The 15,125-nt window shown below is 45.0% G+C and overlaps 1 protein-coding gene across 1 annotated transcript in view; it reads right to left on the bottom strand.

The window, feature by feature from the left end:
* Window positions 1-14,872, bottom strand: part of LOC135537215 (uncharacterized) — an 85,645-nt gene extending 70,773 nt beyond the window's left edge. The window contains exon 1 of the mRNA XM_064963405.1: window positions 14,808-14,872. Within this exon, the coding sequence (XP_064819477.1) occupies window positions 14,808-14,872 (65 nt within the window). The remainder of the gene's footprint in view (window positions 1-14,807) is intronic.
* Window positions 14,873-15,125: the final 253 nt, after the last annotated feature.

Raw genomic sequence — 15,125 nt, 5'->3', positions numbered from 1 at the left:
TTACAGTAGCATCCCCTGATCACAGTCAACCACATATATTTTACAATAGCATCCCCTGATCACAGTCAACCACATATATTTTATAGTAGACTTCCCTGATCACAGTCAACCACACATATTTTATAGTAGGCTCCCCTGATCACAGTCAACCACATATATTTTACAATAGCATCCCCTGATCACAGTCAACCACATATATTTTACAATAGCATCCCCTGATCACAGTCAACCACATCTATTTTACAATAGCATCGCCTGATCACAGTCAACCACATCTATTTTACAATAGCATCCCCTGATCACAGTCAACCACATCTATTTTACAATAGCATCCCCTGATCACAGTCAACCACATATATTTTACAATAGCATCCCCTGATCACAGTCAACCACATATATTTTATAGTAGACTGCCCTGATCACAGTCAACCACATATATTTTACAGTAGCATCCCCTGATCACAGTCAACCACATATATTTTATAGTAGGCTCCCCTGATCACAGTCAACCACATATATTTTATAGTAAGCTCCCCTGATCACAGTCAACCACATATATTTTACAATAGCATCCCCTGATCACAGTCAACCACATATATTTAACAAAAGCATCCCCTGATCACAGTCAACCACATATATTTTATTGTAGACTCCCCTGATCACAGTCAACCACATATATTTTATAGTAAGCTCCCCTGATCACAGTCAACCACATATATTTTACAGTAGCATCCCCTGATCACAGTCAACCACACATATTTTATAGTAGACTTCCCTGATCACAGTCAACCACATATATTTTACAGTAGCATCCCCTGATCACAGTCAACCACATCTATTTTATAGTGGACTCCCCTGATCACAGTCAACCACATATATTTTACAGTAGCATCCCCTGATCACAGTCAACCGCATATATTTTATAGTAGGCTCCCCTGATCACAGTCAACCACATATATTTTACAGTAGCATCCCCTGATCACAGTCAACCACATATATTTTATAGTAGGCTCCCCTGATCACAGTCAACCACATATATTTTACAGTAGCATCCCCTGATCACAGTCAACCGCATATATTTTATAGTAGGCTCCCCTGATCACAGTCAACCGCATATATTTTACAATAGCATCCCCTGATCACAGTCAACCACATATATTTTATAGTAGACTTCCCTGATCACAGTCAACCACACATATTTTATAGTAGGCTTCCCTGATCACAGTCAACCACATATATTTTACAATAGCATCCCCTGATCACAGTCAACCACATATATTTTACAGTAGACTCCCCTGATCACAGTCAACCACATATCTTTTACAGTAGACTCCCCTGATCACAGTCAACCACATATCTTTTACAGTAGACTCCCCTGATCACAGTCAACCACATATATATTTTACAGTAGACTCCCCTGATCACAGTCAACCACATATATATTTTACAGTAGCATCCCCTGATCACAGTCAACCACATATATTTTACAATAGCATCCTCTGATCACAGTCAACCACATATTTTACAATAGCATCCCCTGATCACAGTCAACCACATATTTTACAATAGCATCCCCTGATCACAGTCAACCACATATATTTTATTGTAGACTTCCCTGATCACAGTCAACCACATATATTTTACAATAGCATCCCCTGATCACAGTCAACCACATATATTTTACTATAGCATCCCCTGATCACAGTCAACCACATATATTTTACAATAGCATCCCCTGATCACAGTCAACCACATCTATTTTATAGTAGACTCCCCTGATCAAAGTCAACAACATATATTTTACAGTAGCATCCCCTGATCACAGTCAACCACATATATTTTACAATAGCATCCCCTGATCACAGTCAACCACATATTTTACAATAGCATCCCCTGATCACAGTCAACCACATATATTTTATTGTAGACTTCCCTGATCACAGTCAACCACATATATTTTACAATAGCATCCCCTGATCACAGTCAACCACATATATTTTATAGTAGACTCCCCTGATCACAGTCAACCACATCTATTTTATAGTAGACTCCCCTGATCACAGTCAACCACATATATTTTACAGTAGCATCCCCTGATCACAGTCAACCACATATATTTTACAATAGCATCCCCTGATCACAGTCAACCACATATATTTAACAAAAGCATCCCCTGATCACAGTCAAACACATATATTTTATTGTAGACGCCCCTGATCACAGTCAACCACATATATTTTATAGTAGGCTCCCCTGATCACAGTCAACCACATATATTTTACAGTAGCATCCCCTGATCACAGTCAACCACATCTATTTTATAGTAGACTTCCCTGATCACAGTCAACCACATATATTTTATAGTAGGCTCCCCTGATCACAGTCAACCACATATATTTTACAATAACATCCCCTGATCACAGTCAACCACATCTATTTTACAATAGCATCCCCTGATCACAGTCAACCACATATATTTTATAGTAGACTCCCCTGATCACAGTCAACCACATCTATTTTACAATAACATCCCCTGATCACAGTCAACCACATATATTTTACAATAGCATCCCCTGATCACAGTCAACCACATATATTTTACAATAACATCCCCTGATCACAGTCAACCACATCTATTTTACAATAGCATCCCCTGATCACAGTCAACCACATATATTTTATAGTAGACTCCCCTGATCACAGTCAACCACATATATTTTACAGTAGCATCCCCTGATCACAGTCAACCACATATATTTTACAGTATTTGTCAATTTGTAAGTCGCTCTGGATAAGAGCGTCTGCTAAATGACTTAAATGTAAATGTAAATGTAGATAGTGAGTGAGTCAGATGAGTCCCAGTCTTTTGGTAGGGAGTCGGCCTGGGTTACTAAGAGATAGTGAGTGAGTCAGATGAGTCCCAGTCTTTTGGTAGGGAGTCGGCCTGGGTTACAAAGAGAGAGTGAGTGAGTCAGATGAGTCCCAGTCTTTTGGTAGGGAGTAGGCCTGGGTTACTAAGAGATAGTGAGTGAGTCAGATGAGTCCCAGTCTTTTGGTAGGGAGTAGGCCTGGGTTACTAAGAGATAGTGAGTGAGTCAGATGAGTCCCAGTCTTTTGGTAGGGAGTCGGCCTGGGTTACTAAGAGATAGTGAGTGAGTCAGATGAGTCCCAGTCTTTTGGTAGGGAGTAGGCCTGGGTTACTAAAAGATAGTGAGTGAGTCAGATGAGTCCCAGTCTTTTGGTAGGGAGTCGGCCTGGGTTACTAAGAGATAGTGATTGAGTCAGATGAGTCCCAGTCTTTTGGTAGGGAGTCGGCCTGGGTTACTAAGAGATAGTGAGTGAGTCAGATGAGTCCCAGTCTTTTGGTAGGGAGTAGGCCTGGGTTACTAAGAGATAGTGATTGAGTCAGATGAGTCCCAGTCTTTGGTAGGGAGTAGGCCTGGGTTACTAAGAGAGAGTGAGTGAAGAGTAAAATAATCCACTTGTTAAGCTAAAGTGCAAAATGAGAACTAGACAAGATGATCATGACTCGCACGGACCTCAATTTCCACAGCCAAATTGTAAACTAACGAATATCCAAACGGATATTCAGTTAAAATACAAATCTATTCAGCTAAAATACATATCTGATTTATTTCTCAAGACTCCCTAAGCTTGTCTCAAAGTAGCACAAAAGCCTGCTGAAGTATTTGAATACACACAGGTAGGCTATTGGTTCATATGTGTTATAAATATTGGATGACTTTATTCAAACATTTGAGTATAGTGCATTTAGAACTGCCAGGAGGATAGTAGTAATGGGTGCTGCCTAGCAACCATCAAGAGCTTTAGAGTGTAGTGCATTTTGAACTGCCATGAGGATAGTAGTAATGGGTGCTGCATAGCAACCATCAAGAGCTTTAGAGTGTAGTGCGTGTAGATCTGCCAGGAGGAGGGTAGTAATGGGTGTTGCCTAGCAACCATCAAGAGCTTTAGAGTGTAGTGCATTTAGAACTGCCAGGAGGAGGGTAGTAATGGGTGTTGCCTAGCAACCATCAAGAGATTTAGAGTGTAGTGCATTTAGAACTGCCATGAGGATAGTAGTAATGGGTGCTGCCTAGCAACCATCAAGAGCTTTAGAGTGTAGTGCATTTAGAACTGCCATGAGGATAGTAGTAATGGGTGTTGCCTAGCAACCATCAAGAGATTTAGAGTGTAGTGCATTTAGAACTGCCAGGAGGAGGGTAATAATGGGTGTTGCCTAGCAACCATCACGAGATTTAGAGTGTAGTGCGTGTAGATCTGCCAGGAGGAGGGTAGTAATGGGTGCTGCCTAGCAACCATCAAGAGCTTTAGAGTGTAGTGCATTTAGAACTGCCAGGAGGAGGGTAGTAATGGGTGTTGCCTAGCAACCATCAAGAGATTTAGAGTGTAGTGCATTTAGAACTCCTATGAGGATAGTAGTAATGGGTGTTGCCTAGCCACAATCAAGAGCTTTAGAGTGTAGTGCGTGTAGATCTGCCAGGAGGAGGGTAGTAATGGGTGTTGCCTAGCAACCATCAAGAGATTTAGAGTGTAGTGCATTTAGAACTGCCAGGACGAGGGTGGTAATGGGTGTTGCCTAGCAACCATCAAGAGATTTAGAGTGTAGTGCGTGTAGATCTGCCAGGAGGAGGGTAGTAATGGGTGTTGCCTAGCAACCATCAAGAGCTTTAGAGTGTAGTGCATTTAGAACTGCCAGGAGGAGGGTAGTAATGGGTGTTGCCTAGCAACCATCAAGAGATTTAGAGTGTAGTGCATTTAGAACTGCCATGAGGATAGTAGTAATGGGTGTTGCCTAGCAACCATCAAGAGATTTAGAGTGTAGTGCATTTAGAACTGCCATGAGGATAGTAGTAATGGGTGTTGCCTAGCAACCATCAAGAGATTTAGAGTGTAGTGCATTTAGAACTGCCACAGGAGGATAATAGTAATGGGTGCTGCCTAGCAACCATCAAGAGCTTTAGAGTGTAGTGCGTGTAGATCTGCCAGGAGGAGGGTAGTAATGGGTGCTGCCTAGCAACCATCAAGAGCTTTAGAGTGTAGTGCATTTAGAACTGCCAGGAGGAGGGTAGTAATGGGTGTTGCCTAGCAACCATCAAGAGATTTAGAGTGTAGTGCATTTAGAACTCCTATGAGGATAGTAGTAATGGGTGTTGCCTAGCCACAATCAAGAGCTTTAGAGTGTAGTACGTGTAGATCTGCCAGGAGGAGGGTAGTAATGGGTGTTGCCTAGCAACCATCAAGAGATTTAGAGTGTAGTGCATTTAGAACTGCCAGGACGAGGGTGGCGACTTTAACCTCCCACACGTCTACCTTTGACTCATTCCTCTCTGCCTCCTTCTTTCCACTCCTCTCCTCTTTTGACCTCACCCTCTCACCTTCCCCCCCTACTCACAAGGCAGGCAATACGCTCGACCTCATCTTCACTAGATGCTGTTCTTCCACTAACCTCACTGCAACTCCCCTCCAAGTCTCCGACCACTACCTTGTATCCTTTTCCCTCTCGCTCTCATCCAACACTTCCCACACTGCCCCTACTCGGATGGTATCGCGCCGTCCCAACCTTCGCTCTCTCTCCCCCGCTACTCTTTCCTCTTCCCCCTGCTCATACCTTCTCCAACCTTTCTCCTGACTCTGCCTCCTCAACCCTCCTCTCTTCCCTTTCTGCATCCTTTGACTCTCTATGTCCCCTATCCTCCAGGCCGGCTCGTTCCTCCCCTCCCGCTCCGTGGCTCGATGACTCATTGCGAGCTCACAGAACAGAGCTCCGGGCAGCCGAGCGGAAATGGAGGAAAACTCGCCTCCCTGCGGACCTGGCATCCTTTCACTCCCTCCTCTCTACATTTTCCTCCTCTGTCTCTGCTGCTAAAGCCACTTTCTACCACTCTAAATTCCAAGCATCTGCCTCTAACCCTAGGAAGCTCTTTGCCACCTTCTCCTCCCTCCTGAATCCTCCTTCCCCTCCCCCCCCCTCCTCCCTCTCTGCAGATGACTTCGTCAACCATTTTGAAAAGAAGGTCGACGACATCCGATCCTCGTTTGCTAAGTCAAACGACACCGCTGGTTCTGCTCACACTGCCCTACCCTGTGCTCTGACCTCTTTCTCCCCTCTCTCTCCAGATGAAATCTCGCTTCTTGTGACGGCCGGCCGCCCAACAACCTGCCCGCTCGACCCTATCCCCTCCTCTCTCCTCCAGACCATTTCCGGGGACCTTCTCCCTTACCTCACCTCGCTCATCAACTCATCCCTGACCGCTGGCTACGTCCCTTCCGTCTTCAAGAGAGCGAGAGTTGCACCCCTTCTGAAGAAACCTACACTCGATCCCTCTGATGTCAACAACTACAGACCAGTATCCCTTCTTTCTTTTCTCTCCAAAACTCTTGAACGTGCCGTCCTTGGCCAGCTCTCCCGCTATCTCTCTCAGAATGACCTTCTTGATCCAAATCAGTCAGGTTTCAAGACTAGTCATTCAACTGAGACTGCTCTTCTCTGCATCACGGAGGCGCTCCGCACTGCTAAAGCTAACTCTCTCTCCTCTGCTCTCATCCTTCTAGACCTATCGGCTGCCTTCGATACTGTGAACCATCAGATCCTCCTCTCCACCCTCTCCGAGTTGGGCATCTCCGGCGCGGCCCACGCTTGGATTGCGTCCTACCTGACAGGTCGCTCCTACCAGGTGGCGTGGCGAGAATCTGTCTCCTCGCCACGCGCTCTCACCACTGGTGTCCCCCAGGGCTCTGTTCTAGGCCCTCTCCTATTCTCGCTATACACCAAGTCACTTGGCTCTGTCATAACCTCACATGGTCTCTCCTATCATTGCTATGCAGACGACACACAATTAATCTTCTCCTTTCCCCCTTCTGATGACCAGGTGGCGAATCGCATCTCTGCATGTCTGGCAGACATATCAGTGTGGATGACGGATCACCACCTCAAGCTGAACCTCGGCAAGACGGAGCTGCTCTTCCTCCCGGGGAAGGACTGCCCGTTCCATGATCTCGCCATCACGGTTGACAACTCCATTGTGTCCTCCTCCCAGAGCGCTAAGAACCTTGGCGTGATCCTGGACAACACCCTGTCGTTCTCAACCAACATCATGGCGGTGGCCCGTTCCTGTAGGTTCATGCTCTACAACATCCGCAGAGTACGACCCTGCCTCACACAGGAAGCGGCGCAGGTCCTAATCCAGGCACTTGTCATCTCCCGTCTGGATTACTGCAACTCGCTGTTGGCTGGGCTCCCTGCCTGTGCCATTAAACCCCTACAACTCATCCAGAACGCCGCAGCCCGTCTGGTGTTCAACCTTCCCAAGTTCTCTCACGTCACCCCGCTCCTCCGCTCTCTCCACTGGCTTCCAGTTGAAGCTCGCATCCGCTACAAGACCATGGTGCTTGCCTACGGAGCTGTGAGGGGAACGGCACCGCAGTACCTCCAGGCTCTGATCAGGCCCTACACCCAAGCAAGGGCACTGCGTTCATCCACCTCTGGCCTGCTCGCCTCCCTACCATTGAGGAAGTACAGTTCCCGCTCAGCCCAGTCAAAACTGTTCGCTGCTCTGGCCCCCCAATGGTGGAACAAACTCCCTCACGACGCCAGGACAGCGGAGTCAATCACCACCTTCCGGAGACACCTGAAACCCCACCTCTTCAAGGAATACCTAGGATAGGATAAGTAATCCTTCTCACCACCCCCCCCCCCCACCCCCTTAATGATTTAGATGCACTATTGTAAAGTGGCTGTTCCACTGGATGTCAGAAGGTGAATTCACCAATTTGTAAGTCGCTCTGGATAAGAGCGTCTGCTAAATGACTTAAATGTAATGTAAAATGTAATGGGTGTTGCCTAGCAACCATCAAGAGATTTAGAGTGTAGTGCGTGTAGATCTGCCAGGAGGAGGGTAGTAATGGGTGTTGCCTAGCAACCATCAAGAGCTTTAGAGTGTAGTGCATTTAGAACTGCCAGGAGGAGGGTAGTAATGGGTGTTGCCTAGCAACCATCAAGAGATTTAGAGTGTAGTGCATTTAGAACTGCCATGAGGATAGTAGTAATGGGTGCTGCCTAGCAACCATCAAGAGCTTTAGAGTGTAGTGCATTTAGAACTGCCATGAGGATAGTAGTAATGGGTGTTGCCTAGCAACCATCAAGAGATTTAGAGTGTAGTGCATTTAGAACTGCCACAGGAGGATAATAGTAATGGGTGCTGCCTAGCAACCATCAAGAGCTTTAGAGTGTAGTGCATTTGGAACTGCCATGAGGATAGTAGTAATGGGTGTTGCCTAGCAACCATCAAGAGATTTAGAGTGTAGTGCGTGTAGATCTGCCAGGAGGAGGTTAGTAATGGGTGCTGCCTAGCAACCATCAAGAGCTTTAGAGTGTAGTGCATTTAGAACTCCTATGAGGATAGTAGTAATGGGTGTTGCCTAGCCACAATCAAGAGCTTTAGAGTGTAGTGCGTGTAGATCTGCCAGGAGGAGGGTAGTAATGGGTGTTGCCTAGCAACCATCAAGAGATTTAGAGTGTAGTGCATTTAGAACTGCCACAGGAGGATAATAGTAATGGGTGCTGCCTAGCAACCATCAAGAGCTTTAGAGTGTAGTGCATTTAGAACTGCCAGGAGGATAGTAGTAATGGGTGTTGCCTAGCCACAATCAAGAGCTTAAGAGTGTAGTGCGTGTAGATCTGCCAGGAGGAGTGTAGTAATGGGTGTTGCCTAGCAACAATCAAGAGCTTTAGAGTGTAGTGCGTGTAGATCTGCCAGGAGGAGGGTAGTAATGGGTGTTGCCTAGCAACCATCAAGAGCTTTAGAGTGTAGCGCATTTAGAACTGCCAGGAGGATAGTAGTAATGGGTGCTGCCTAGCAACCATTAAGAGCTTTAGAGAGTAGTGCATTTAGAACTGCCAGGAGGAGGGTAGTAATGGGTGTTGCCTAGCAACCATCAAGAGCTTTAGAGTGTAGTGCATTTAGAACTGCCAGGAGGATAGTAGTAATGGGTGCTGCCTAGCAACCATTAAGAGCTTTAGAGAGTAGTGCATTTAGAACTCCTATGAGGATAGTAGTAATGGGTGTTGCCTAGCCACAATCAAGAGCTTAAGAGTGTAGTGCGTGTAGATCTGCCAGGAGGAGTGTAGTAATGGGTGTTGCCTAGCAACAATCAAGAGATTTAGAGTGTAGTGCATTTAGAAATGCCAGGATGAGGGTAGTAATGGGTGTTGCCTAGCAACCATAAAGAGATTTAGAGAGTAGTGCATTTAGAACTCCTATGAGGTTAATAGTAATGGGTGCTGCCTAGCAACAATCAAGAGCTTTAGAGTGTAGTGCATTTAGAACTGCCATGAGGATAGTAGTAATGGGTGCTGCCTAGCAACCATCAAGAGCTTTAGGGTGTAGTGCATTTAGAACTGCCAGGAGGATAATAGTAATGGGTGCTGCCTAGCAACAATCAAGAGCTTTAGAGTGTAGTGCGTGTAGATCTGCCAGGAGGAGGGTAGTAATGGGTGTTGCCTAGCAACCATCAAGAGCTTTAGAGTGTAGTGCATTTAGAACTGCCAGGAGGATAGTAGTAATGGGTGTTGCCTAGCCACAATCAAGAGCTTAAGAGTGTAGTGCGTGTAGATCTGCCAGGAGGAGTGTAGTAATGGGTGTTGCCTAGCAACAATCAAGAGCTTTAGAGTGTAGTGCGTGTAGATCTGCCAGGAGGAGGGTAGTAATGGGTGTTGCCTAGCAACCATCAAGAGCTTTAGAGTGTAGCGCATTTAGAACTGCCAGGAGGATAGTAGTAATGGGTGCTGCCTAGCAACCATTAAGAGCTTTAGAGAGTAGTGCATTTAGAACTGCCAGGAGGAGGGTAGTAATGGGTGTTGCCTAGCAACCATCAAGAGCTTTAGAGTGTAGTGCATTTAGAACTGCCAGGAGGATAGTAGTAATGGGTGCTGCCTAGCAACCATTAAGAGCTTTAGAGAGTAGTGCATTTAGAACTCCTATGAGGATAGTAGTAATGGGTGTTGCCTAGCCACAATCAAGAGCTTAAGAGTGTAGTGCGTGTAGATCTGCCAGGAGGAGTGTAGTAATGGGTGTTGCCTAGCAACAATCAAGAGATTTAGAGTGTAGTGCATTTAGAAATGCCAGGATGAGGGTAGTAATGGGTGTTGCCTAGCAACCATCAAGAGATTTAGAGAGTAGTGCATTTAGAACTCCTATGAGGTTAATATTAATGGGTGCTGCCTAGCAACAATCAAGAGCTTTAGAGTGTAGTGCATTTAGAACTGCCATGAGGATAGTAGTAATGGGTGCTGCCTAGCAACCATCAAGAGCTTTAGGGTGTAGTGCATTTAGAACTGCCAGGAGGATAATAGTAATGGGTGCTGCCTAGCAACAATCAAGAGCTTTAGAGTGTAGTGCGTGTAGATCTGCCAGGAGGAGGGTAGTAATGGGTGTTGCCTAGCAACCATCAAGAGATTTAGAGTGTAGTGCATTTAGAACTCCTATGAGGATAGTTGTAATGGGTGTTGCCTAGCCACAATCAAGAGCTTTAGAGTGTAGTGCGTGTAGATCTGCCAGGAGGAGGGTAGTAATGGGTGTTGCCTAGCAACCATCAAGAGATTTAGAGTGTAGTGCATTTAGAACTGCCACAGGAGGATAATAGTAATGGGTGCTGCCTAGCAACCATCAAGAGCTTTAGAGTGTAGTGCATTTAGAACTGCCATGAGGATAGTAGTAATGGGTGCTGCCTAGCAACCATCAAGAGCTTTAGAGTGTCGTGCATTTAGAACTGCCAGGAGGATAATAGTAATGGGTGCTGCCTAGCAACAATCAAGAGCTTTAGAGTGTAGTGCGTGTAGATCTGCCAGGAGGATAGTAGTAATGGGTGTTGCCTAACAACCATCAAGAGCTTTAGAGCATGGTGCGTGTGGAACTGCCAGGAGTATAGTGGTAATGGGTGTTGAATGGCAACAATCAAGCGCTTTACAGCGTAGTGTATTTAGAACTGCCAGGAGGAGAATAGTAATGGGTGTTTCCTAGCAACCATCAAGACCTTTAGAGCATAGTGCATTTAGAACTGCCAGGAAGATTGTAGTAATGGGTGTTACCTAGCTACCATCAAGAGCTTCAGAGCGTAGTGCATGCCAATGCTGCCTCAGCATTACAGCTACATTTCACATTAAGCCATAGGCAGAACTTTATTTCAATCATGACTAGGTCAGTTCGCAGACATAAAAGTTTAGGATTTGATACCGGCAACACATTTCAGACATAAAGAAAAGGTAGAAAAAGCTGGAGGGATGCTTTAGCTGGTGGGATGCTATAGCTGGTGGGATGCTTTCGCTGGTGGGATGCTATAGCTGGTGGGATGCTATAGCTGGTGGGATGCTATAGCTGGTGGGATGCTATAGCTGGTGGGATGCTATAGCTGGTGGTATGCTTTAGCTGGTGGGATGCTATAGCTGGTGGGATGCTATAGCTGGTGGGATGCTATAGCTGGTGGGATGCTATAGCTGGTGGTATGCTATGGCTGGTGGGATGCTATAGCTGGTGGGATGCTATGACTGGTGGGATGCTATGGCTGGTGGGATGCTATGGCTGGTGGTATGCTATGGCTGGTGGGATGCTATAGCTGGTGGGATGCTATAGCTGGTGGGATGCTATAGCTGGTGGGATGCTATAGCTGGTGGGATGCTATGGCTGGTGGGATGCTGTGGCTGGTGGGATGCTGTAGCTGGTGGGATGCTGTAGCTGGTGGGATGCAATAGCTGGTGGGATGCTATAGCTGGTGGGATGCTATAGCTGGTGGGATGCTATAGCTGGTGGGATGCTATAGCTGGTGGGATGCTATAGCTGGTGGGATGCTATAGCTGGTGGGGTGCTGTAGCTGGTGGGGTGCTGTAGCTGGTGGGATGCTATAGCTGGTGGGATGCTATAGCTGGTGGTATGCTATAGCTGGTGGGATGCTATAGCTGGTGGGATGCTATAGCTGGTGGGATGCTATAGCTGGTGGGATGCTATAGCTGGTGGGATGCTATAGCTGGTGGGATGCTATAGCTGGTGGGATGCTATAGCTGGTGGGATGCTATAGCTGGTGGGATGCTGTAGCTGGTGGGGTGCTGTAGCTGGTGGGATGCTATAGCTGGTGGGATGCTATAGCTGGTGGTATGCTATAGCTGGTGGGATGCTGTAGCTGGTAGAAAAACGGTTTGGTTTGAAAGGTGTATATGTCAGTGAGGCAGAAAGACACACAAGGTGGGCATTGACTGTTCTGTGTGTGTGAGCGCGTGCGTGCGTGCCTGCGTGTGTGTGTGCATGTGTGTCATGTCTGGATGGAGGCAATCTACAACCTATCAATCACTGAGGAGAGGCCCGGGCTGGGAACCATCACATGTCACAATGATGACACGCACACACACACGCATACACACACAGGCCTATTGTCAAAGCACACACACTTCTAACTATATCCATACAGTGTACATAGAAATAGAAATAACAATATCAAATGGTTTCATTTTTCCAGTAGGAGGCAGGCAGCCCATCAGTTAAGAGTGTTGGGCCAGTAATCGAAAAATTGCTGGTTCTAACCCCTGAGCAGACTGGGTGAAAAATGTGTCGATGTGCCCTTGAGCAAGGCACTTGCACTAATACAAAAACACTAATACTGATGTAAGTCGGTCTGGATAAGAGCATCTGCTTAAATGACTAAAATGCATTAAAAAATGATAAGGTCTGAATACAACTTGATTCTGCATGTATTTGATTCTGCATTTACTTGATTCTGCATGTACTTGATTCTTCATGTACTTGATTCTTCATGTACTTGATTCTGCATTTACTTGATTCTGCCTGTACTTGATTCTGCCTGTACTTGATTCTGCCTGTACTTGATTCTACTTCTACTTGATTCTGCATGTACTTGATTCTACTTCTACTTGATTCTTCATGTACTTGATTCAACATGTACTTGATTCAACATGTACTTGATTCTACTTCTACTTGATTCTGCATGTACTTGATTCTGCATGTACTTGATTCTGCATGTACTTGATTCTGCATGTACTTGATTCTACTTCTACTTGTTTCTGCATGCACTTGATTCTGCATGTACTTTATTATGCATGTACTTGATTCTGCATGTACTTGATTCTGCATGTACTTGATTCTGCATGTTCTTGATTCTGCATGTTCTTGATTCTGCATGTTCTTGATTCTGCATGTTCTTGATTCTGCATGTACTTGATTATACTTATACTTGATTATACTTATACTTATACTTGATTCTATATGTACTTGATTCTACTTCTGCTTGATTCTATATGTACTTGATTCTACTTCTACTTGATTCTGCATGTACTTGATTCTACTTCACTAGATTCTGCATGTACTTGATTCAACATGTACTTGATTGTACATGTACTTTGTATTTGTATTTATTATGGATCCCCATTAGTTCCTGCCAAGGCAGCAGCTACTCTTCCTGGGGTTTATTATGAATCCCCATTAGTTCATGTCAAGGCAGCAGCTACTCTGCCTGGGGTCCAGCAAGGTTAAGACTCTTAGCAGGTTACTACTGAAATACTGAAATACTGAAATATTTTTTTAAACGTTACAATACATTCACAGATTTCACTACACACTGTGTGTGTGTTGCTTCACAGTCCCCGCTGTTCCATAAGGTGTATTTTTATCTGTTTTTTTAAATCTAATTTTACTCCTTGCGTCAGTTACCTGATATGGAAGAGAGTTCCATTTAGTCATGGCTCTAAGTAGTACTGTGTGCCTCCCATAGTCTCTTCTGGACTTGGGGACTGTGAAGAGACCTCTGGTGGCATGTCTTGTGAGGTATGCATGTCCGAAATTTGTGCTAGTAGTTTAGACAGACAGCTCGGTACATTCAACATGTCAATACTGCTCATATATAAATGCAGTGATGAAGCCAATCTCTCTTCAACCAGGAGAGAGATTGACATGCATATTATTAATATTAGCTCTCTGTGTACATCCAATGGACAGCCGTGCTGCCCTGTTCTGAGCCAATTGTGATTTTCCTGAGACCACACGACTGAACAGTAGTCCAGAAGCAACATAACTAGGGCCTGTAGGACCTGCCTTGTTGATAGTGTCATTAAGGCAGAGTAGTGTTTTATTATAGACAGACTTCTCCCCATCTTAGCTACTACTGCATTAATATGTTTTGACCATGACAGTTCACGTTCTCGGGTTACTCCAAGCAGTTTTGTCATCTCAACTTGCTTATTTTCCACATTATTTATTACAATATTTAGTTGAGGTTTAGGGTTTAGTGAGTGTTTTGTTCCAAATACAATGCTTTAAGTTTTATAAATATTTAGGGTTAACTTATTCCTTGTCACCCACTCTGAAACTATCTGCAGCTCTTTATTGAGTGTCATTTCAGTCGCTGTAGTAGCTGACGTGAATAGTGTTGAGTCATCAACGCTAAAGTTCATGTTATTCCCGTTGTTTCGTGAGGGCTGGATAGACTGCACCGCATAGTTCGTATTTCAGCCAGGACTGGGATAATTACTGAACGCTGGGCAACTGTTAAATGGTTAACTTCTCATGACTCTCAAACCTGCATGCGGGGGCGTAATGTGGCCTCAAACTAATTAGCATAACGCAGCGGACATAATTCTTCCTAGAAAATCTTCCTATTCATGAAAATCACAAATGAAATATATCGAGACACAGCTTAGCCTTTTGTTAATCACACTGTCATCTCAGATTTTCAAAATATGCTTCACAGCCAACGCTAGACAAGCATTTTGTCACGACTTATACCGAAGTCGTTGCCTCTCCTTGTTCGGGCGGTGCTCGGCGTTCAACGTCACCGGTCTTCTAGCCATCATTGATCCTTTTTTCATTTTCCATTGGTTTTGTCTTGTCTTCCCACACACCTGTTTTCAATCCCATTCATTACCTGTTGTGTATTTAACCCTCTGTTTCCCCTCATGTCTTCGTCAGAGATTGTTTTATTGTCAGTGTAGTGTGATGGTGTATAGGTGCGCATCGGGTCCTCGTACCCATGTTTGTTTGTTTACGTACATTTAGTGTTATGGAGCATACTCCGTGAACTTTATTAAAAGACTCAATTTTACA

Source organism: Oncorhynchus masou, unplaced genomic scaffold (genome assembly GCF_036934945.1).
Source record: "Oncorhynchus masou masou isolate Uvic2021 unplaced genomic scaffold, UVic_Omas_1.1 unplaced_scaffold_726, whole genome shotgun sequence".
NCBI lineage: Eukaryota > Metazoa > Chordata > Actinopteri > Salmoniformes > Salmonidae > Oncorhynchus > Oncorhynchus masou.
The sequence above is the reverse complement of the archived record's forward strand: the minus strand, read 5'-3'. Positions and strand labels throughout refer to the sequence as shown.